We start from the raw sequence: 24,023 nt of genomic DNA, 5'->3' as shown, positions 1-24,023 counted from the left end.
ACCCCCCCCAAAAAAAGCTCAGTCCTCACCTTAACGGAGCCTGTCTGTTGTCTCTTTGCCGCCAAGGTAACACAACTCGGAGAAGCCCAAGTATCTTCTCCCCCTCCCCTCGCCCCGCCCTTCAGTGCGCACCTGAGGAGCCGGGACCGCAGACACCCCGCCCCCCCGCCCCCCCGCTGCCACTGGCGTCCTGCTAACTGCCGACGGCCCACCCGCCTGCACCCGCCTGGGTAGACCGAGCACGAGTCCGTCATGTTACGTTTTATCAGACCCCAAGGGCCCCCCGCCCTCTGCTCTCTCCCACCCCCCCAACCCATCACCAGTGGGTCCCATGGAACGCCCTCCCGTCTTCCCCTTTGATCTGACGTCTTCGGTAAGTGGTCAAACTGCCATTTTGTGGAGCATCTTCTCAAATTTTTGAGGTTTTGCTTCCTGGCGATTGTTGTGAGTCTGGCTCAAAGACACTCACACAAATTGTTACAGGTTTGGACGTTTCTCGCGTGGACAGAAAAAAGACGGGAGGAGAACACACTCATGTGATCACACTAATTATTTCCAGGTGATGGAAGCATGAGAGATTCTAAACAATTATTTGTGCTCTGTTCTGGTGGTCGGTGACGTGGGCTGGGGAAGAATTCACAGAGAAAAAAGTGAGGCAGAAAGTCAAGTTTTTATTCATTTTCCCCAGAAGGACAGGGGCTCGGTGCGGAGAGGGACACCAGCGCTGAGGGGCGGGGGCTTCGGGCTGGGACTGGGTTACAACTGGATGGAAAAGGGTGCGGTGGCTGCTGTGCGGGGCCCCGGCTGCTGGGGCGTGGGAAGCCCAGGCTGCAGTGTGTCCCGACGCTATCTTCCCCTGTGGCTGCAGGGAGAGGTCAGCTCCGTTCCCGCTTCCTGTCGCTTCCAGTCCTGGGGACATAAGCTCGTAAGAGCAAAATGTCAGTCACATTTCACGAGGTCACAGGCCTGCTGGGCCAATGCTGCCACCTTAGCAAACGGGGCTGGCTTCGTCCTTTCACGCTCTGATTAACGTTGGGCCGCCCCAGAATTTGCATTCCAGAGATTACAGCCCGTAAGTGGGACCACCCACGGGAGACTTCTCCCCGGTCCCTGTCCCCCAGCACTTGGGCTCTTGCGGACGCCCCACCTTCCTGGGGGGAAAGGGACAGGGAGCCGTCCATGGCAGCCGGACGGAAGCGTGAAGGTCACGGTCCAAGACCACACCGGGTGGGGTTCACCACAAAACCAGAAAGACAACCAGATCCGTGGCGTGCGAGTTACCAAAGAGCGGGAGCCTGTTGCGAGGAGCTCGCTGACGGAACACAGGCCACCGTCGGGCGCCGCTCCCCTCGCCCGCCGCCGCCACCGCGTCTCCCGCTGGCGCGCCCCGGCTCCGGGGCGGGGGCTGCGGGAGGAAGAAACCAAGCCGCTTCACGACACCACCCGGCCTCTGCAACGCCAGAACCGGAGAAGGAAGGAGGAGTGTGTGCCCAAATGCCACAGGGACAAACACGGGTTTCTCGGGGACAAAGGAAAACGGAATGATTTCAGTGGGTGGCAAATAGCACGCAAGTAATCTTTTTTTAAAAAATTCTATTCACCACTTGGGTACAAGCACACGTTGTACCCAGGAAGTTCAAATGTCGATCGTCATTATTAATACCCTTGTTTTCCTCGTTTGCTCTCTGCCAAATAAAACAAGGAATTAAATACAAGCTGTTGCAGGAAGAGGGCCAAGAGCATGCGGATCCCAGACAGAAAAGGCCCGGTCAGCTTTTCCGTTTCCTCCGGGGAGGGTGTCCCGGCCTGCAAGAGTGGCCCTGGAGGTCACTGCCCTGTGTCACACTCACTGCCGTCTCCTTTCACCGGGCGAACGTTCCCACGTCTCCCTGGATGCGAGGGGAACAGGCAGGCACTCCTAAGAAGGCCGTTGCTACCTGCCCAGCTCCCGACGTGGAAAGAGCTGGAGGGATGCTGCGGTTTCCCCCAAGGTGCAGCCTCGGGCTGGGCCAGGTGCGGCTGGGCGCCGGGCCCCGCTGGGGGCTCTCCCGTCCCCGCAGACAGACAGCGCCCGGGCGGCACGGTGGCAGAGCACCGGGGCGAGGACGCGTCAGACCCGGAGGTATGCAGCCGTCAGCTGAAATGGCCAAAGGAATGCCCCAGCCCGGTGCTTCTACCGAGCTGAGGAATTCTTTCCACATTTCGGAACTTCACCGAGCTGTGGAAGGAAGAAATGAGTACGGTTTCCTTGTTTTCTTCTCCTTTTTTTTTTTTTTAAGCTGAAACAGGAGCAGGATTGTAGCTGTCACAAGCTGACTACCTATTTTCTACAGTGCCGAAGTCTTTAAAGTCCTGGGAACGTGGGTGAGAGCTAATGTTTGTGCTGGGACCTCTGCACCCGTCGGGTGGGGCGTAGGGTGCCAGCCGCCCCCACCCCAGGGCTCCTGGCCGAGGAGGGTGAGGGGGCCGTTCTGTCTGTGGCACTTGGGACTGAGGGGAAATGGCCTTCGGCCCAGCAGTCCTGGAGGAGTGGCCCAGGACGAGGTTTGCCGCAAGCCGGAGAAGGCCCTGGACGTCCAGACCGGGCACCCCGACGCCCTGACTCCCGACTGCCTCTGAGGCACCGGCCCGGGAGGCTCTGCGCAGGCCCAGAGCCCAGCCCGCCGGCCTCGAGCCCTGGGGGGGATCCTGTTTCCCCGAGGCCCAGTTGCAGGGGATTGATTTCAATCCTCTCCCTTTACAGAAGCCACCGAATTAAAAATACATGGAAAAAGGGGGCCTGCCGCCTGGAAGACTTTCCTTCAACCAGACTCACCCCAGGGTGGGCTGGAGCACTGATCTATCTGGTCATGGGTTCCCGGGTCGAAACGGAGGCGTTTTTAAGCAAATCCGTGGCTCAGCTCCCTGGAATGTTCACCAGATGCTCTTTGTGAAACGCCAGCCAGCTTTCAGCAGGGTGGCTCGTTCGGGCCCCCTCCCAGGTGAGCCGACCCTCGGGAACGTGCCTAGGCCTGCGGAGGTCATCACCACAACAAAGGGTGGCTGCCCCTGGCCGGCCAGGCCGCGGCCGCAGCCTTCCACGTGGGAAATGTCCTTGGCCATTGTTGTCCCAGTAGAACTGTCAGCGCGTGGACCGCAGGGCCGTGACATGAATATTTAAGTGAGCGCCTGTCGAACGTAACCGGATGAACTGTGATGGCCCATCCAACGGGTGTTCTTTAGCAGCAGCAGGACCTGGAGGAGCTTACATGAGCCTCACCGAGTGGAAAGAGCCGGGCGCAGAGGCACCTCCCCAGAAGGTTACGCAACACTCGGGGAGGCCTCTCCCATTGACCGATGGGCTGAGCGGAGACGGTCATTTTCTGAAGCTCATTTTTGTTTTGAGTATTTGTTCCGTAACATTGTAACAGGTCCTATTTGCTAGAGTAAACACTTTTGCCACATTTTTGGTCCATCTTGCTCGTCAATTTCCAAACTCTGAGCTGGCGCCTGGGATCCGTCCACCCCGGTCCAGGGAGGAGTTGGAAGCCATACGGACTCTTACAACAGAGGAACTGAACGCAAGGAATTGTTCACCAAGTGCTGGGGGCAGGACTGTCGCTGATTGGGACTTGAGAGAAAGAGTGGGTCCAGATGTTCAGAACCGAAGCCGGGAGAGCCGGCACGCAGGCTGCTGGTCACCCACCAGGCCCATGAGGCAGAGACAGGGATCGAATCTCCACGGGTGCTTTGGTCAGATGCCGGCGCCCTCAGATGACGGCGGGTTCGCACCCTGGCAGACCGTCTCCCATTCCTTTTTAAGCCGGCCTTTTTACAAGGAAAAGTGTAGGCAAGGGGTTTGGGATTCAGGGAATTCCAGATCAAAAGCTGCAGCGTTCTTGCACCCACTGACCTGGGTTCTTCTTCAGGGCCCTGGGCAGTGGGCGTCACCCCCTGGGGCACAGCGGCTCAGGTTCCGTCTCCAGGGCCGGCAGTGCCCCAGGCACACAGGTGGGACTGCCCTTGTGGTCTCCTGGAATCCGGGCGGGTCACACCTTCCATTCCTGGACCAACAGCTTTTACACACACTGATCCCTCAGCGTCTTCGCTATTACCGGAAACTCAAGTTTTCCAACATTTGAGCCCCCCATCAGAAGGTGGACCTGGAGAGGGGCCTGCAGACAGACCTCAGGCTCCTGGACTGGAGGAGGGACCCCAAGGGGTCCCCCCAGCCAGGGCCCGCAGCCAGGCCTCTGGGGAGGGTGAGGTTGGGGGGCCGTCCCCTGAGGGGGGCAGTGACCGGGCAGCCTGCTGCCTGGAGCCAAGTGCAGCTCCCGGAAGCGGACCCGGCTCAGACGGTGAGGAGCTGCCGCCGGGGTGACCCCGACAGTGACCCCGACAGGGACCCCCACAGGAACAGGAGACACACGGGAGGGAGAAGCACCTCACCCCCACCCCACGACACCTAGTCCGGGCAGGACCTGTTGAGGGCTGAGCTGGCGCCACAGGGGTGAGGGGTGTGTCTCGGAGCCCTGAGCAAGGGCGGGCCCCGGGCTGGGACGGTGGCCCCAGCCAGCGCCCTGCCGCCCCCGCGGGAAACCCTGTCTTCAGTGCATTCGCTCGTGCGGGGAAGCAGGGGCTTGGGGGGCGCACAGACCTGGTTTCACACCCAAGGCCCTCCAGCCCGGCGCCCGGCAAAGCCTGTGGTGTATTCGCTCTGAGGCGCCGTTTCCTCCTGTGGACACGGGACCAAGAATGCCTGGTTGTCGGGGCTTCTAGGGGCTTCCGTGCCGTCACGCACAGAAATGGCCCAGCGCGGTTTCAGCACCAGGCGGCGGGACTCAGAACCACTGTTCACCACTGTCCGTGCTGGCTTTCCAATCTGCGCGGGGAACTAGCTGGTCAGCCAAACAGAACACAGTTCGGGGGCTGGGAGGGGCCGTGTGCAGCGAGGAAAAGGCGAGAGGAGGACCCCCTCAGCGATGGAGGCGTGTGCGCCGGACGCCGAGAACGGCACCGATGGCGGCTGCGCAGGAGCACACGCGAGCACCCCCAGGTGCGGGGTGCGGGGTGCGGGGGAGCTGGGGCGCCGGGGGCAAGGTCTCTGGGTTGCGTCACTGGGGGGGTCCTGGCTGCCACATTGGTCTGTGCGTCCCGAACTCGCTACCGTCGGGGGAGCCGCGCCCTCTGTACCGAGTCTGACGGCTGGTGTGTGTGCGTGTCCAACGATCGCGGTCAAAACCCCAGCGGGAAGTGGTAGGACTGCCGACGCCGAGACCGCCCCCCGACACCTCACCCTCGCGGCGCGACGAGGAAAACACCCGATACTCAAATCCACGTCACACCGGACCTGTCACACGCCGCTGCCGGGCACGTGAAAACGAGTCGTGTGCGGTCCCGAAGGCGGTGGATTTAACTGCACGAACATCGGTGAGAGCTCCGGTGCTTCCCGAGGCCGTTTGACCCTGTGAAACGTACCCACCGGGGCGTTTCGAAGGACAGCGTCGCACAGCACCGACGCGAAGTTTGAAGTGACACACTTGTCCCACCAGGGCCCGTGTCGCCCCGTCACGGAGAGTGACGCCGGGGTCGGGTGGAGGGGGGTGCCCCAGGTCACCCGAGGGGTCCTCTGTGGCCCAAATCGTCCGCAGATGTCACCCGAGTTCCTTCTTCTCCTCGCCTTGTGTTTGGGCTGGGCCGTGCACTCGGGTTTAATCGTCGCGCTGGAGGCCAAGCCGAAGCAGCGGTTCGAGGGACCCAGCTGGCCGCACAGGATAAGGAGCTCGGAGGAGTGCCTGGGGAGCGGGTCTCGCCCAGCAGCCGCAGCCGCGGACGAAACCCAGCTGGTTTCCTGCGGGGGGTTCTCCCCTCTCTTCCCGCGGGCCTGTTCCCACGCCGGCTGCGGTGCGTTTATCTGGCTTTTGGCGTCTGGGTTCACGGGCGGTTCTGACTCAGCGGCCGGCCCCTTCCCAAGGCTTCCTGTGATTGAAAACACACCTCGGCTAATAGCCCGGGCTTGCCGGGCTTCCTGGCTCCAGAAGGGGCCGAGGAGACTCCTCAGGACACGGGGCGGGCTCTCCGGCCAAACCAGACCGGCGGTCCTGGCAGCGCCGCCCTCTGCTCCGCCGCCCGGTGCGGAGGCTGCGCCCGCCCCGTCGGCAGGTTTGGGACGTCTCTCCCGGCAGGAGCACCGAGCCGGGGGTGGACACAGACCCTTCTCTGGAGGCTGCATGCCAAGTCCCGTCTCATTCCGTGCCAAACTGCACACGTGACTACGGTAAATCATGCCCCAGGATGCCGCGTGCCCCTCCCACTGAGACACAGTCAGCTGCTCACATGAAAGTGGCCGTTATTACCAAAGGGTGAAAAACAAACCTTTTATTGGGTCCACTGCATTGGTAACTTGTTTGGAACGCGAAACAATGGCGTGTTATTGTGCCCTGAGCAGAGTGGGTGTTCTACAGATTCTTAACTGCCGGCTGCAAGGAGCGAGAGGAGGCCCTGGCCGGGGGCGGGGTGAGGGGGAGCTCAGCTGGTTGGGGTGTCGTCCTGATGCATCAAGGCTGCTGGTTCGATCCCCGGTCAGGGCACACACCGGCATCAACCAATGAATGCAGAAATAAGTGGAACTACACATCAGCGCCCCTTCCCCTTCTCTCCAAAATCAGTGTTTTTAAAGGTGAGAAGAAAAATATTCACGCGTGGAACTATCTCGGCTGGAATCCGATGAAGACATGTGACTTCAACCAAGGTCAACCCTCTTCCTCTAGAAAATGCGGTTCTCGGTTGCCTCCGCCCTAATCGAAGGTCTTCTATGTGTGTGTACAGGGCGCGCCGGGAACCACGTTTCAGAGTCCCCCCGACACCTCACCACTGTGGCACAGCGTCAGACCACCCGAGAGGCCCACCGGCGAACGGACGAGCAGAGAGGAAGCTGCACGTGACGTGAGCTGGGCCCCGCCCCCCCCACCGAGGGCAGAGGCTGCCGACGGGGTGCAAAGGTCGGCCCTCCGCTGCCGGTCACCGCGCCGGCCCGAGGGCGGGGAGGCCTGGGGGAGGCGTCGGGAGGCCCAAGCACGCGTGAGCTGGGCTCCACGGGGGAGGACTTCGGGTGCCGGCGGGGGGTTTCCAGCGGAGCCCGTGACCAGGGTGGAGTCAGAACTGGAGCCGTGCCCTCGGAGAGCGGTGCATGCGGAGGGCGACGCCGATGTTTCCGAGTCTGAACCCCACGGGGCGGGGGGGCGGGGGGGGGGCTGGCCGCAGGGATTCCTCTCGACCCCAGGGAACCGCCGCCAGCGCCGGTTGCGAGGAGGATGGGCAGGAAGGAGGCACAGGTGTGTGCGTCCCCGGGTCTCCTGGGAGACCGACCCAGCCCGGGCGCCGTCCCCACCGTGAAAACACTAGCTGATCATCAGGACGTCGAGGCAAAACCGTCTCGGGTTCGTCTCTCTTCTGCCATCGGGGTCACAGTGTCCTGGGCCGTGCCCAGGCACCAAGGGGACCCCGGCAGCTGTTCAGGCACCGCGCCTCGGGTCCCCGAGTCCGCCAAGGAGCCCGTGGCCCTGGCCCGACCTCTAGCCTCGAGAGCTCAAACGCTCCCCTTGCATGCCTCCGTCACGGCCGCCGGCCAGGAGCCCGCGCCGCCAAGGCGACCCGCCCCTCACAGCAGCTCCCGCATCTGTGTCCGTTCGTGTTTGTTCCCACGGCCGCCCGCTCCCACCTGAGAGTGGACCCCGCCCCTCCTCCGAAAATTCCTCCTCCCGGCGGCACCGAGTCATCCTGTGGCTCCGGTTGCTAAAACCCCTAAAACCCTGCAACCGCAGCGACCTCGGTCTGGCAAGGAAAGGCCCTGCACCCGACCGAGCGCCCACAGGCTATAAAAACCCGGCCCGGCGGGGCTGCCTGTCCGACCTTATCTGCCCACAGACCTGCGCATTCCTCCCAGATGCCCCTAAAGGCTGACTCAGGCCTATTGTCTGTGCTTGCAAAGCTGGGCTCCGCCCGGAAAGTCCTGCCCGGCCGGTCCTTAGTCATGCAGCCTGGCACTCCTCGGCCTCGGCCTCCGAGTGTAACTCTTGCCTCCCCAGCGGATGCCCTGGCCCTGCACCCTGTGTCCGCGGTGTCCAGGAGCTTTTATGGTTTATTAGATTTGTGTTCTTTTTAAAATCCTTTGCTCTCTGACACTGTGGCGGAAAGCTCTGGAGTCCAGGCTGTGGTCCGTCGTTGGTCCCCCGATCTTCACGTCCTGGAAGCTGGGGGGGCTGTGTGATGGACGGCTTCCCGGAGGCACAGCTTGGGTCTCGGTGGGAAATGCAGGCACGGGGAGTGCCCCGCTGCCGGCAGGAGCTGGCGAGGCAGTCCGGACGCGGCTGTTCGGCGTGAGGTGTGGCCGCACCCCCGCCCTCGGGAGCTTGTTGGGAATGGAGGACCGCGGACACTGGCCTTGCCCGGAGACTGGACTCTGCATTGCGCAAGGTTCCCCAGGGCACGAGTGGGCACAGTCTGGTCTGGGGAGCGGGGGGGCCACCCAGAAAGCGTGCTGGGCAGGCGAAGGAAAGAGGGGCGGTCGCTGTTCCGCGACGGCTGTGAACGGGGGTCTGGGAGTCGAGTGTTTCCCGTCACTCGGCAGCCCCGACCCTGGACCCGTCCCCGGACCGGGCTGAGCCTCCTCTGTTGTTCCACGCAGTGGTTGTGCGGTGCGGGGGGGGGGGGGGGGGGGGGTGCGAACGTGGTTTTAAAAAACCACAGAACTTTTATGCGTACTTTTGAATACGTCTTTCAGTGGCTGTTCTCGGGATCACACAGCGGGTGTGTGGCCGGGCGGGGGCCAGAGTGCCGTCCTCCTGACCCTCAGTCCCGTCCTTGTCGAGCTGTCCCCGCCGGCACAGGCCCTGGACGGCTCTGGGCCCGGGGACAGCGGCCGGGGCGGCCTGTGCGGACGGAGCAGGGCCGGGCGTCTGTGTCCAGGGGTGCATGTGTTGCTGCCGCAGCCGGTGGGTTCTCCCCGGAACCAGCTTCAGGGAGTAACTGGGATGCAGGCGACAGATTTCAGGTAACCACGTTCACTGCAGACTCACTCACATACAATAGCGATGACTAAACAATCGCAAACGACCTGGATGCCCAGCAGCCGGGGCTGGGGACCGAAGTTGCCAGACATCCCAGCACAGCACCTTATGCGGCTGTTAAAAGTTCTGTCTAAAAAGAGTTTTTAAGGCTATGACATATTTGACATACTATTAAGCCAACAAAAAGAAAAAAAAAGAGGTAGACTATAAAGTTACGTAAGTATGATCTCAACTGAGTCTTAAAAAATGTGGAGACACGGGGACATGGAAACCCGGGGGGTCCCCCTCCGAGCTTGTCCCTGGAGGGCGGCGGCCTTGTGGGGCCCGCCCTCCTCCTTCCAGCGTGAGGCTCAGTGACTCCACCAGTGTGCGCCGGGGCGCCCAGGTGACCGAGGGACGCGGTGGTGCCTCGGACCCTGGCTCGACGGAAGCGAAGCCGTGTTGGTCGGTTAGTAGCTGCAGCTCCTTTTAAAATACTAACAGTTTGTGTGTGTGTGTCTCTCTCTCTCCAACAGCGAGGCAGAGTCGGGGCCGCAGCACGGCAGACCGCCGCACCCCGCCTGGGCGCCGCCGACCGAGACTGGTTTCCTCCCGGACGCAGCGCCTCTCCCCGCAAGCACGCGGGGGAGCCTGGACGCTCCGCACCCCTGCTCTTTCCCTTCTCAACGCTTTCTTTTTAAAAAGATTCAAGCCTCTGGCTGGCGTAGCTCAGTGGACTGAGTGCGGGCTGCAAACCAAGGTGTCGCAGGTTCGATTCCCAGTCAGGGCACATGCCTGGGTTGCAGGCCACGGCCCCCAGCAACCACACATGGATGTCTCTCTCTCTCTTTCTCTCTCCCTTCCCTCTCTAAAAATAAATAAATAACATCTTAAAAAAAAAAGGTTCAAGCCTTCAGAAAAGGCCCAAGAATAGGAAACTGGTGTGCCTTTCACGCACGCTCCTCCATGAACACTTTGCCCCGGCTGTGCTGTGTGTGTGTGTGTGTGTGTGTGTGTGTGTGAGAGAGAGAGAGAGAGAGAGAGAGAGGGAGAGAGATTTCATCTCCCTGGTCGACGTCACTGCGGAGCCTTTCCGAGCGCGCGGCACCCGCCCTCGTCCGCACACCCGAGTTCGCGTCTCTCTGGAGATTGAGAGCCTTGTCCTACCTCGCCATGACACAGGGTCAAATCCAGAAAACCTGGTATCGATACAGTACGGGGTGGGGGGGGACAAAACTAGGTTTACGGGTGTGAGTGTGCAAAGGGTGGATGCTTGTACCACTGTTTACTAACTGCATCATTTCCCGCACGAACGACTGTGCACCTCCTTTGGCCCCACCCCACGCCGCCGTCTCACAGGCGGTCCCGAGACAGATGTTTGCAGTTGTCCCAATACCGTCTTCTGCGGCAGTTTCTCTCCTCCGCAACCTCGAAGCCCAGCCGAGCATTTTGTAAATCGGCCTGTTTCCCCGGTGACGGTGAGACAGCATCCCACCGGAGGAGGCGTGTCCTGTGCCCAGGACCCTCCCGCTGGACTGCCCGGCCGTGTCCAGTCTTCTACTAACACACGGACTATGCAGCGTTCAAACACCTCCGTCCACAAAGACGGGGGTGGGGGTGCCTCCGTGTGAGACGTTTCTGGAGGTGAAGTCGCCGTGTCGAAGAGTAGACACATTTTGCTTTTTGATGTTTTTTTTTTGTCGTTGTTGCAAAAACACAACTTCAGAGAGGGCGTACATGCAGCCTGACCCTTCCGCCAGAAAGGCCCGAGACGGCCACCCGTCCCACCTTCCGCCTGAGGCTGCGTGTGGCCCAGTCACTGGATCTCCGATTCGTGCACGGAGAAGGATTTTTTAAAAAAGAGAAGAAGGAGAACACAGAAAAGAGAAACAAGGATAATGAACACGCGAAGAGTGCATTTTGTTTATTGCAGCGTCTTCCTTGAGGTTGACAACAGTTCATACGTTTAAAACGTGATCGTGTGTCCTTTTCTCCCATTTGTCCTTCATTCTTCTCCGTGAGCCTCGTGTCCCAGCACAGTCCCCAGCAACCGTGCGTTTCTGGAAAGCTCCGTGGGCAGCCGGCCGGTCTTCCTCCTCCGGGGAGTCCTGGCGTCCTTTAACAGTTTGCTGAGTTTTCCCCAGCGGCAAGCTTCTGCCGGGACCTCGGCATTCCCAGGTTATCACAGCAAAACGAGCCAAACCACACGGGCCGGCGGGCGCCCTTTCCCACACTGTTCTTGCCCTCCCCCCGTCTGTCTTCTACCCACCATCTATGCTTCTTACTCCCTGTACCTCTTCCCCCCTCCTCCCCCCTCCCACTGTCCTGTTGCTGACCCTCCCTGTGATCTCCATTTCTGTGAGTCTGTTTCTGTTCTAATTGTTTTACTTAGTTTTTGTTTTGTTTTAGGTGTGGTTGTTAATAATTGTTAGTTTGCTGTCCTTTTACTATACATGTTTTTTTTTTATCTTCTTTTCTTAGATAAGTCCCTTTAACATTTCATAGAATAAGGGCTTGGTGATAATGAACTCCTTTAACTTGGCCTTATCTGAGAAGCACTTTATCTGCCCTTCCATTCTAAATGATAGCTTTGCTGGATAGAGCAATCTTGGATGTACGTCCTTGCCTTTCATGACCTGGAATACTTCTTTCTAGCCCCTTCTTGCCTGCAAGGTCTCTTTTGAGAAATCAGCTGACAGTCTGATGGGAACTACTTTGTAGGTGACTGTCCCCTTATCTCTTGCTGCTTCTAGGATTCTCTCCTCCATTTTTACCTTGGCTAATGTAACGATGATGTGCCTTGGCGTGTTTCTTCTTGGGTCCAACTTCTTTGGGACTCTCTGAGCTTCCTGGACTTCCTGGAAGTCTATTTCCTTTGCCAGATTGGGGAAGTTCTCCTTCATTATTTGTTCAAATACATTTTCAATCTGTTGCTCTACTTCTTCCCCTTCTGGTACCCCTATAATTCGGATGTTGGAACATTTAAAGATGTCCTGGAGGTTCCTAAGCTTCTCGTTTTTTTGAATTCTTATTTCTCCATTCTTTCCTGTTTGGTTGTTTCTTTCTTCCTTCTGGTCCACTCTATTGTTTTGAGTCCCAGTTTCCTTCCCATCACTATTGGTTCCCTGTGCCTTTTCCTTCATTTCTTTTATAGTAACCTGCATTTGTTCATCTAATTTGTGACCAAAATCAACTAATTCTGTGAGCTTCCTGATCACCAGTGTTTTGAACTGTGCATCTAAGAGGTTAGCTATCTTTTGGTCGCTCAAAAGGATGAGTTCTGGGGCACCGATTTGTTCTTCTGTTTGAGCCATCTCTCTCTCTCTCTCTCTCTCTTTTTTTTTGGTCTGGTCGCTCCTGTTACAGTGAGGGGCAGAGCCTTAGGTGTTCATGTTTTTTGTTTTTAAATTTGTTGTTGTCCTTCTTTTGGTTGTGTGAGGGGCACAGGGTGTCTGCCTATGGCTCCATCTTGGTCGGAAGTCTCCTTCTCAGTTTCATTCCTGTGGTTACATTCACACACGCCTTTTATACAATAACGAGATCACTCTAGTCATGCAGTTTGGGAATATGCTTTTTCCTTTAACAACTGGTGACAGCTTCCCAATTCAGTAAATATAAATGTGCATTGTCATTTTTAACGGCTATAGAATGTCTATTATAGTTCTCTGTTTATTCAATAAATATTCACGCGCAGACACATCACTAGCTAGAGTCCAGAGGTGCATTCATAGGTAAGTAGGTCTGTGCCCACACAAATTCAGTGTAATTCACTTAATTAACCCCTACAGCAGGACAGTAAAGTCATTCAATTTTGCTATTAGAAATGGGTGATGACGAATATCTTGCACATACATTTTTTGTGCCCCTGCCTAAATGCTTCCTCAGAGTAAATGCCCAGAAGGGTTCATTACTTGATGAAAGGCAGACCTAGTGTAGGTACTGGCACTTCCACAGGTGCAGGTGGACTTCCTGGGAAGTTGCTCCGACTGGCATTCCCAGCGACAGCGCTCACTGTTTCATGTTCTTGCGACACCACGATTAATAATTTTCTAAGTCCTTGCCAATCTACTGGGCAACCTTGGAAATAAGTTAACTGTTCTCTCTCCCTCCCTCTCATACACCGACAGCCCATATCCTTTATCTTGGGAAGTTGATCTCTTTCTTAGGGATTTGTAAAAGTGACTGTGTCCCTTAAGGAGACTGTCGTGTACTTTGCAAATACTTCCCGGTGTTCGTTTGTCCTTGGACATGCTTGTGGTCACTTCAGACCTCAGCAAAGCTAGGGAACAGACGAAGAAATAAAATGGAGTCGTCGTGGCCAAGCTGCTAAATCATTAATTTCGAGTGGGCTGAGGCGCAGGGAAACACTCATTCCTGTTCTCATTCCTGTTCGCTCACCTGGGGACTTGAACTCCCGAACTTCCGGTGCTGCGTCCGTATCTGCATGCACGCCCGTGTGTGGCGTGTCCACCCCGGGCCATCCAGCAGGCCGTCCGTTTACGTGGGGATGGCCGCCGGACGTCCAGCAGTCCCTATTGCCAGAGGGGCCCCGGGGGCTAAGAATGCAGAGCGGATTCTGCCCAGGAATGTGCCTCTCGCCTCGAAACTGTCAGACTCGCCTTTCTCCTCGGGAACTCGCTGGGCCTGGCTGGCGGGTGTCTCCAGCTTGCAAGCCGTGTGACCCTGGACGAGTCTGAGTCGCTTTATTTTTCAGCCAAAGCCGCAGGACTTTTTTGAGTTCCTCCGGCACTGTACAGAACACCTTCGGAGAGACTGACTGTCCGTAACTTTCAGTCCTGATCAACAAGCCACTGCGTGGAAGGCGCTGGGGTGGACCGGGACCCAGGCCGCTGGAGCCTCGGCCCACGGGCAGCCGGGCCTGCAGGTCCCTCCCTCGGTGTGGCGGAGGAGGGGCGGCGGATTTAAAGACGGGGGAATGGAAAAAGCGGTGGCCGCCCGCACGCGGTCTGGGGAGGAAGATGGGGCGGAGGGACAGACACGGAGATGTGCGGCCGTGGTGGGGGGTGGGAATCTGAGGCCGAGGGCGCGGCTCGAAGAGGACTTTGAGGAAGTCTGCCGGCAGGAGGGCCGATGCTCGCGGAACCGTGGCGATGCAAACCACGCAGCTCGTCACCGGCCGAGGTGGGACTCGGACGTGATTCCGGACCACGAGTGGGCGGTGGGCCCCGCGTGGGTGCTGGGGGCTGTAGCGCCAGCCGCAGGCACCGGGCTGTGTGCTGGGGGGCTCCCCACAGTGGACGCCCCCCCAAGACGCACAGTCCTCGGCTAGAAAACCACTCCCAGCCTGGGACCTGTGAGGGAATTGGGCCGACGCAGCACCCGGGGAGGCTCGCTGGGGCCCTCAGGAAGGAGAAGTGACCGTGTCCCCTCAAAGGGGACAGGGAAGCACGGCCCGGTCACGTGGCCTTAGGGGAACTTGCCCTGCAAAGAAGCTCCGTGGGCGGGTGGCGGGGAGAGAGGCAGAGGGGAGCTGGTCCCGAAGGCGGTGGCTGAGCCCCTGGGCCCTCTGGCCCCCGAGCCCGCCCTCCTCCCCATCTTCCTCTGGCCAGACAGAGTGGAGGTCCCGGTCTCCCCCGCCCCCCCGCCCCCCCGGAGTCAGCCCCGCTGCTGCTTGCGCTGAAGACATTCTGGCGCTCGGCGCGGAGGGAGTCTGCGCAAGCAGCGGCCCTGGCAAGATCACCGAATTCCTGAACACAGTCATCTGGACGCAGCTCAGACCCGGCGTTTGGACGGGGCCCCTGTCCCGGAGCCGCCCCGCACAGCTCTTGGTTCCCAGAATGTGCCGCGCGTCCTCTGCCGGCCCGGGGCCTGGCGCACGCTGTCCCTGTTTCTGGAACGCCCCCCTCCCCCGCTCTCTGGGCTCCTGGCTCAGGCTCCAGAGGGTTTCTCAGCCCACAGTCCCAGTGCGTGTCCTTGCCGCGTGCCGCCCCCGCCCCCGCCCCCTGCGGCGGCCTGCTCTCCGCACCCATCCCGTCTCAGGCCCCAGCGCCCCGCTGGCACCCCCCGGGGGGGGGGCTGGAAGGGTCTCAGTCTGGCATGGTGCTGCTGGGAAGCTGCAGTGAGTTGTAAACATTGATCAGGAAAGAAATTGCTTAATTGTTAAAAGACTGTCTTTATTTACTTTTAGAGAGAGGGGAGGGGAAGGGAAGGAGAAAGAGAGGGAGAGAAACATCGATTGGTTGCTTCTTGCGTGCCCCATACTGGGGGCCTGGCCTGCAACCCGGGCATGTGCCCTGACTGGGAATCGAACCTGTGACCTTTTGGATTGAAAGCCGACAGTCCACTGAGCCACACCAGCCAGGGCTGACTTTTTTTCTTTAAAAAGTAGGGTTTGGGGACAGAAAAATGATGCTAGGCAAAAAGGGAAGGAAATCTGAATAAGGAAAAAAAAAGCAGGTTTTTGTGTGTGTACTGAATGGTTAACATGCGGTGAAGATCCATTGTTTTGAATTGAGATACATTTCACATACCGTGACAGTCACCCTTTCAACGCGTGTAAACTCGGGGGTTTTTAGAGAGTCACGAGGTTGTGCAAACACCGCCATTTCCAGACGGCTTTCGTCACCCCCAGAAGGAACCCGAATCCATTGGCAGCCCCTCCCCCTCCCGCTCCCCCAGCCCCGGGCAGCCCCGAATCTGCCTTCTGTCTCGGTGGACTCGCCCGCTCCGGACATCCTGAGCCCGTGAAGTCACACACCAGGAGACATTTTCAGTCCGGCCTCTTTCCCTCTGCACCATGTTTTCGGGCTCGGCCGCCCCCGAGCCTGTACCAGAGCTTCCAGTCGGTGCTTCAGCAGCCGGCGGGCCCTGGGGCCGGTCCCACTCAGGGGCTGCGGTGGAGGGCTCGTGGGGGGCCAACACCCGTGTGCGCGTGGCTGTGTGGACGTGTGTGCTTGTCTCTCGCCGGGGCGCACCCAGCAGTGGAAATGGTGGGGGGTCCTGGGGTGAGTCTTTTCGGGGGACCTGTCCGGCTGATTTCCAGAGTGGCCGCCCCACTTCACATCCCCACCGGCCGGGCGCGGGGGCTCCAACGGCCCCGTGTCCGAGGCGACACCCGTGTGTGCAAACTGTTTCGGGCAGGTGGCGCGGAGACGCGGGGAGACAGGAGTGCGGCAGGCTGCGCTCCGGGGGTTCGTGCCCCGAAGTCGAACAGTCGGCAACAGCCTCTCCAGCCGGCCCCGGGGCGTGCACAAGAGCTCCTGGGGACAGACAGAAGAAAAGAAACGGACTGACTTAGGGATGAAGCATCGATGCAACCCCAGTTACCTGCTAGGCTAAACGCGCCTGCAGAAAACCTGAACTTGAAAGGTCTGCCGCCGTGGCCTTCGCGTAACCCTGAGCCCTGCCCTGCCGGGGCCCCGGGCCAGTCTGGGCCTGTGGGGAGGCGCGAGTTGCCAGAACCGGAGACCTGGGAGGGGGGAGGAACTCGGGGGAGAGAACCCATCCATGTAAGGGAAGGAGGGTGCAGCGGAGAGCGGGTGAGGGCTGCGGAGGGAGGCGCCGTTCTGGGGGCATGAGGCTCCGCCCCGGGGCCCTGGCCGGCTCCCAGGCCCCAGGCCCCAGTCCTAGCACGGACAGGCCTGCGCCCCAGAGCTGGCACCCAGCGTGCCGCCTCCCGTTAAAGCCCTGCTGTCCCACGGGGCGGTGCTGGGAGGGAAAGGCCCGTGGGAGAGGTCAGCCCCTGGGGCTCGGTCCTCCTGAGGGAAACTGCGGTTGGTGACATCACAACAGGCCCCTCTGCCCTGGGGGGACCCAGTGAGAGGCCAGCAGCCTGCACCCTGGGCAGGGCCTGCCCCTGGGCCCCACCCTGCTGGCACCCCGCTGTGGTTTCTGAGCCGCCCCGTGGGCAGCATTTACGTTACAGCCGCCCGAACGGATGCAACCAGCATCCTCAGCGTCACTCTGCGGTGCAGGAGACCAGGTGGACTGGACTGTCTCACGCAGGCCCGGGTACCCCCCACGGAGGGGAGAGCCTGCCCCCCGCTGCGTCACCCAGCGCCCTCACCTCCAGCATGTCCGTCTCCGCAGTGCACACGGAAGGCCCTAGGGGTGGGGGGTGATGGTGGCAGTGGGCCCATGGGGGTGGGGGGGACACTGGAGGCACTGTGACACATCCACTCACAGCTGCAGGGGTGGTGGAGGCGGGGCAGGCGGCACTGAAGATGGGCAGGGTCAGAGGAGACAGCGGCGGCAGCTGGCGGTGGTCCTGGACTTTTGGGTGAACCAGGTGAGACCCGTGCGGGGGCCTCCCAGGATGGGGACGCTGATGAGGACCGGAGGGAAGGGCGAGGGTGGGGACCCCCGGGCGATCTTGGCGTTCTGCGCGTTTTAGGGGCAGACCGAGTTCCGGCCGGTGCAGGCCGGGGACAGGCAGTCCAACCTCGCATGAACTCAAATGGAAAACGAGAGGCCACCGAGGAGGGAGCCAAAAACATCCAGAACGTTTTAACGACCGACAACACATTGTTTCCGCGGGACTGCGGGCAGCCCGGCCCCAAGAGGTGGAAAGGGTTCCCGCCCGCCCCGGGGCCTCGGCCACTGTGGCGGCCGGCGGGCTCGCTGTCCCGTGGCCTCTCTCACCGCGTTGCCCTGCTGTTCCCGCACTCGGACCTTTCCGAGACTTCGGGACGCGCTTTCCGACCCCCCACCCCCACCCCAGCGCCCTCCGGCCCCACGGGAGGGCAGGGGCGACCCCCACCCCGGGGCCCACCTCGACTTTTCCCGTGTGACGAAACACGTGCGGTTCAGGCCAGCGCTCGTTTCTGAAGGCACCACGAGCGATGACATTTAGCCTGATTTTCCGTCCACAGACACTTCCCAGACCGTTAGGACGTTGATACAACAGATCGGACCGAAAAAGTTCTTGGCGGGCGTGGAAGCGTGAAGCAGCGTGGGGGGCAGTGGGGGGGCGGGGTCGGCAGCCGGGAGAAGATGCAGACTCCCTCCGCGGGGGGTGGGGGTGGGGGTGGGGGGTGGGCGCGGGGGAGGGCGGACCAGAGCGGGGGTGTCCGCCCACAGCCCCCCCACCCCCCACAACCCGACCGGCTGAGTTCCGGCCTCCCTCCCACACCGGTTCTCGTCCACACTGTGTGTGTGTGTGAGAACGCAGGACCCCCTGCCGATTCGAAGGGCAGAACGAGAGAGACACCGAGACGGACACCCCCGGGGCGCCCGAGCCCACCACCTCCGCAGACGCCGCTGGTTCTCAGGAGGCGTCTGCTCCGGGCGAGCCCCGCTCGTCCGCGCCGCGCGAGCTCGGCGGCCGCTCTCCTGGCTCCTCGCAGGGGGCGTCCGTCCCTCCGCTCCTGGACCCCCCGCCCCCACCCCCGCCCCCAGCGCACAGGGGCCTGGCATTGCTCCCCCGGGCTGCACCGACCCCTGGCTGACCTCCGCTCTGCACCCGGGGAGAACCCTCGGGAGGGGCGGGGCCCTCCAGAGTGCCCGGGCCTCTGTGGTGGCAGCTGGGGCCGCTGGGGCTGACGGAGAGGCGGGGGGGCGGCCACCCCTGTAGGGGCAGGAGAGCTCCGGACGGGCGTGCCCGAGGAGGACAGAGCGGGGTGGGGAGGGGGGTCCCTTCAGCACGCAGTTCACGACCTTTGGAAACCTCACGTCTCACTGAGAACCAAACCGGCGCCGAGGCTACTTTCTGTTCTGTTTTTGGCGCCTCGGCCCTCCGGCGTTTCGGGGCGCGTCAGGGAGGCCGGTCTGGAAGGCCTCCACACACCACGCGGCGTGGACCGGGAGAGGGACGGGGGCAGCCCGGAGGGTCACGCAGAGAGGGCAGGAGAGAGGAGAGATGGGCAGGGGGGGAATCGGGGTGACGTCTGTGGGCCCGCTCAGCGGCCATCTGGCAATGTGACCTGTGACCAGGGCAGAGCCAGCAGAGCCCAGCCTGGCCCTGCCTCTGAGGACCCCCCCACCCCCACCTCGGGCTCCAGGCTCGTGGCATGGGGGGGGGTTGGCCCCCCCAGGCCTGAGCCCCTGGGGCCGCCAGGGCAGTGCTGGGGCTCCCTGCTGGTTAGCGAGTCTGCGGCTGGGGGCCAGGTGGCGGGGCTCCCAGGTGCACAGGAGGCGCGGGTTCCCTGGCTCCGTGGCTGGGGGGCTGGCCCGGTGCTCCGCCCGGTTCCTGCCTTTCTCACCAGCGAGGACCAGCCCTGAGCCGCCGGGGGCTGCCCTCCTCTCCGGGGTCCTGCAGGGGCCCACACCGCCCCCTCCCACACACTGTCACTAATCTGTGGGACCAGCTAGCGTTCTCAGCGTGACCTTTAACCACCGACCCTGCAGCGAAGTTGAGAAAACGGTGCAACACACAGCCCATGCCCTTCGCCTGGATGCCTGAATGGTCAGCGTCTCGCCACATTCGTGTTCCCCTCTCGTTCCACATGCACACACGCAGTCACACATGCGCACACACACACGCACACGCAGACAGAGGACCGTGACTGTCCCTATCACGTCCTCTGCGGCCACGGTTTTCCGGTGCAGGACCCGGCACGGCACTCGGCTGCCACGCCTCCTCAGCTCCCTGGGATGTGGAGCCGCTTGCTGGCGTCCCAAACTCCGGCGTCTGTGACGAGCGCAGGGCAGTTGCTCTGCAGACCGCCTGCACCGAGGGCGTCTGGATTCCCCTCGTGGTGGGATCCAGGGGGAGCGTCTGGCTGCACACGGCCCCACGGGTGGAGGGGTGCCCCGTGTCCACGTGCCTGCTCTGCACTGGGCTACAGGGCAGCCCCTCCCGGCTCTGTGGGGGGACGAGGCCGAGGGCCAGGTGAGGAGCTGGGGAGTGGTGGCTCCGGGCTCTGGGGGCCTGGCGGGTCCCGGCTCAGGCACCCCTCGGACAGGGCAGCCTGGGCGGGGTCAGAGGGAAATAGCTCGCCATGACCCCTGCTTTCCTTGGTCACGGAGGAGCTCTCAGATGCACGGGGACCCTACAGTTCTGTCCTAGTGCCAAGGTGGCCGGGCGGAGGGGGGGGGCCCCCGATGGAGACCAGAGGGCAGGACCCCACAGCAGCGGCGCCCCCGAGGCTCCGAGGGCCAGAGGGGCTCCGTGGGGTGACCTCGGTGTGCGGACCGAGTTTCTGGGCCCGAGAGGACGCCCAGGCAGGGCTGCTGCGCTGGGCCTCGCACCGACACAGGAAGGAGCAGGGGCCGGGGCTGGACGTCTGGCTGACAGCGGAGGTCTGGCCGCGGCCCACGCTCTGCGTCAGCGGGGAAGCCGGTTCCTCTTGGAAAGGAAGCATGGGCACCGTGAGTTTGGAGGGTCCAAGTTGGAGCCGGAGCCCCAGTCCAGAGCCCTGAGGGGGGGCGGGGCGCGCAGGAAGCCCCGGACAAGGGGCTCCTCCCGGCAGGAAGCCTTTCCTATTACTCCGTGCGCCCCCAGCACTGCGCTGGGGTGGGGGTGGGGTGGGGGGAGGCCCCCGGTCCTCACTGTCGAGTGAATGGATGTGATTTCTGAAGAAGCAGGGCCACGTTTAGTATCCACGAGTCTGATTTATTTTATGTGTGTGTGTGTGTGTATTTTTTAATTTTTAAAAAAGCCTCACCCAAGGATACGTTTATTGCTTTTAGAGACAGGGGAACCATCATGCGAGAAAGAAACATTGATGGGTTGCCTCTGGGACGCAGCCCAACCGGGGGCGGACCCCACAGCCCAGGCCTGTGCCCTGAGGGAATCGAACCCACAACCTTTGGTGCCTATGATGAGGTTCCAACCAACCGCACCGCCCGGCCAGGGCGCCTTGCCTTGCCTTTCTTTCCTTTTCTTTCTTTCTTTCTTTCTTTCTTTCTTTCTTTCTTTCTTTCTTTCTTTCTTTCTTTCTTTCTTTCTTTCTTTCCTTCCTTCCTTCCTTCCTTCCTTCCTTCCTTCCTTCCTTTCTTTCTTTCTCCTTCTCTCTCTCTCTCCCTCCCTCCCTCCCTCCCTTCCTTCCTTCCTTCCTTCCTTCCTTCCCTCCTTCCCTTTCCTCCCTCCCCCCCGTATATTTTTTAGAGAGCGCTTTGTGTGTTTATCCACTGACAACCCGAAAACCCTTCTTTACGCATTTCTGTCTCTCGCCCCCGGCGTCCGTCTTCTCGGCTGGCAGAGTCCTCCGGGGGGGCGGCTCCCGGGGCTCGGACCCGGGCCCCTCTCGCCGGCTCGGCGGGCAGGAGCGCGGAGGCGGCTCTCCTCCGGGTGTCCCTCGATGTTTTAACACCTCTCAGGGAACGGCCTCTGGAAGCCGCCGTGACTCCCTCCTTGAGGCTTCCGTGTGAGCCACGTGCCCAGAGTCAGCAAAGCCGTCTCCCGAGGGCGAGGGGGGTCCAGGCCCCACTTCCCCCGGCTGTGGCCCTCTCGGGCTCCTCCTCCGCTCTCTGCACCCCCGTGAAGGTCACCCCTGGGTCAGAGCTCCCAGGGCCCCGCCTGACGGGGAGGGTCCCAGCGTCAGCCTCCGAGGGGAGGACACGGCATCCCCAGGCCCCTGGGGTGGAGCCGCAGCGAGGAGCCCAGTGACTGCGGCTCGCCCTCGGTTCGCCTCCTCGGCGTTCTCTCCCCTGCTTCTTCGGCGGCTGCCCCGGTTTTTGGGGGCAGAGCCCCCTGTTCAGGCCCCCTGAGGCCCGAGCCCTGCCTCCAGGCGGCTGGGAGCGGCCACGGGCCTCCCCACCCCGTCCCGGCTCCGCGCCGCCCTACGTGGCAGGGACAGAAGGTAACACGTGGACACCCGGCTCAGCTCCGGCAGCTCTTCCAAGGCCGAGAAGTGCCGGCCAGGGCTCATGCTCGGGCGCTGGAAGGAAGAGCCTCGGGAGAGGCCAGGAGGGGCTCTGGCGGCGAGCCACAGAGAGGAGGCTTCAGCGGGGAGGCTGTCACTTAATCAAGACAAGAGGGTGGGGGGGTCAGCGACTGCAGGCGGGAAGCTTCCAGGAAGCCCCGCCCCGCCGGCTGGGGGGGGCTCCGGAGATCTCTTGCTGGATCAGCATACCGTGCGGGGGGTGGAGTGGGGGGCGTCAGGCGACTGGAGAAATGCAGTTCGGGCAGGGAGGGGTGCGGTGGTGCCCCTGGCCCCGCTGAGAGACGGGGGGAGGCTCAGAGAGAGGGGACGTGGGCTGGGCTGCCTGTCCCTGCGTCCAGCCCGGCCTCCCGGGGTGGGTCCCCTTCGGCACGCTGGCTGCAGCCTGGGCTTCCAGCACCGACGGCGCTGGGTCACAGGGGCCGCGAGCCTCGGTTTTCCTACACACTCACAGGAGACGATGGTGGTCAGACACGACTTCGTGCCATCACCTCGCCTCGCGCCCTGCTTCCCACCGTCCTGCCCGAGTCCCTTGTTGACGCAGGGCGACCTAGGCGTCTGCAGGCCTCTCCACCTGTCTTCCCCTCCCTGCATCTGTCCTTCCTCCCTTCCCTTCCCTTCCCCCCTCCCTCCCTCCCTTCCCTCCCTTCCCTTCCCCTCCTTCCTTCCCTCCTTCCCTCCCTCCCTCTTTCTTCTCTCTCTCCCTCCGTCCCCCTCCCCCGCTCGCCTCCCTTCCCCTCTCTGCTCTTGGCCCACCCATCAGTACAGCTGAGCCCTCCTGGCCCCGCGGCTGCCCAGACCCAGCTCCAGTTGTCCTGTGCGGGGAACTGATGTCAGCGGCCTGGACCGCGGCCCGGGGGCCGGCTGTTGCTAACGAACTGGCAGGGAGAACAGAACCCTGTGGCTCTCCTGGACCGGCGGTGTCCTCTCTCTCCTGAGCAGAGAGCCTCGGGACCTGGAGGAGAACAACCGTCATGGCAGTTTGCTTGTTTGCCGTCAGCGTCGGAGGGGGCCCCCCAGGTCACCAGGCCCTGGCCGTGGGTGGGGTTAGAGAACTCATGCAAGTGAGCAAAGGTCAAAGGCAAACCCCACCTTGCAGCACTGGACCTCTCACTCCCCTCCAGGACGGCTGGCAGGCCCGGGCCGGAAAGTTCCTGTATTCACGGTCCCGTGGCCAGGGGGCCAGGCTTGGCAGCCTCTGCAGGGCTGAGCGAACCTTGGAAAGCCGGCCTTCAAAGGACCCTTCCCGTGGCCAGCGTGCTCCTGCAGAGGTGGGCGGGGCCCGAGAGGATGCCGGGCGCTCCGTGTCCCCCGGGTTTTCTCCACTGCGGGCCCGACACCCAAGACCCCAGAACGTGGCCCCAGGTGGAGCTGGCGTCCTCGCTGAGGCAGACTGAAGGGAGGCCACAGGGCTGGGACCTCGCCCAACAGCACCCATGTCCCTAGAGGAAGGACCCATTTGCACACGGAGAAGAGAAGGCAGCCCCCAGAGGGGGAGCCTTGGGGCCTGCTTGTCCCCCTGGGGCACGGCTGGGGGCGGGAGGGCCTGGGCCCATGGGACCCCACTCCCCTCTGCCAGCCTGAGTCTCGCCCTGGAGGCCAGGGCGTGCCCAGTGGCTGCCACCGGCCCTGTGCATGAGCCTCGTGAGCCCCTGTCCCCGGGCAAGTCCTCAGGCACAGTCACACATGCCACCTGCTTTTGTAGCGGGGAGGCCTGAGGATGTGGGGGGGGCACTGGAGGCCCTGCCACCTCTGAACTCCCGGTGTGAAATCGCGTCACAGACTTTGCCCTTTGCCCTTTGCCGTAGGAAGCAGGTGGGAGGGCCTGTGACTCACCCCAGCCCTGCAGGGAGAGAGGAGGGGCTTGTCCCCAGAGAGCCACGCCCCACATTCCGAGGGTGGCCCCACCGCCTCCTGCAGCAGCTGTCTCCCGTGGGCGAGGCCTTTCTCCCGGCTAAGCCCACTCTCTCAGGTGAGCCAAACACCTGGGAGCCGAAAATGAGGACGGGGCTCCTAAGGTGGATAGTTCCAAAGGGCGTCTCCGAGAACACCAGGGTGTGCGGCTCTCACAGACAAAGCTCTCCAGATCTAAGCGTTCAGCGAGCGGCTCCCACACTGTCTTCGTGACGGCGGCAGACCCACCGACGGTGGTCTGCTCAGCCGGGAGAGGGCTGCGCCCCGAGATGCACGGCTCGGGGGCCCCGGAGAACGGGGG

The 24,023-nt window shown here is 61.9% G+C and overlaps 1 protein-coding gene across 8 annotated transcripts; it reads left to right on the top strand.

Moving 5' to 3' along the window:
- Positions 1-1,540: 1,540 nt before the first annotated feature.
- LOC123819564 (translation initiation factor IF-2-like) lies at positions 1,541-9,769 on the top strand. Of its 8 annotated transcripts, XR_006785833.1 has the most exons (4): positions 1,742-2,122; positions 6,808-8,454; positions 8,762-9,031; positions 9,563-9,769. XR_006785833.1 is itself a non-coding variant. In XM_045839975.1 (2 exons), the coding sequence occupies exons 1-2, from the start codon at positions 1,742-1,744 to the stop codon at positions 7,372-7,374; spliced, it is 948 nt and encodes a 315-aa protein (XP_045695931.1). In that variant the 3' UTR covers positions 7,375-8,653. The 8 variants fall into 8 exon arrangements, 1 of the variants encoding a protein (XP_045695931.1); XR_006785836.1 differs by lacking the exons at positions 6,808-8,454; positions 8,762-9,031; positions 9,563-9,769 and adding exons at positions 2,744-2,981; positions 3,117-3,799 and having other exon boundaries at positions 1,541-2,237; XR_006785835.1 differs by lacking the exons at positions 6,808-8,454; positions 8,762-9,031; positions 9,563-9,769 and adding exons at positions 2,744-2,981; positions 3,114-3,799 and having other exon boundaries at positions 1,541-2,237.
- The last annotated feature ends 14,254 nt before the right edge of the window (positions 9,770-24,023 follow it).

Source organism: Phyllostomus hastatus, unplaced genomic scaffold (assembly GCF_019186645.2).
Source record: "Phyllostomus hastatus isolate PE091 unplaced genomic scaffold, TTU_PhHast_1.1 phas_contig_329, whole genome shotgun sequence".
Lineage (NCBI taxonomy): Eukaryota > Metazoa > Chordata > Mammalia > Chiroptera > Phyllostomidae > Phyllostomus > Phyllostomus hastatus.
The sequence above is the reverse complement of the archived record's forward strand: the minus strand, read 5'-3'. Positions and strand labels throughout refer to the sequence as shown.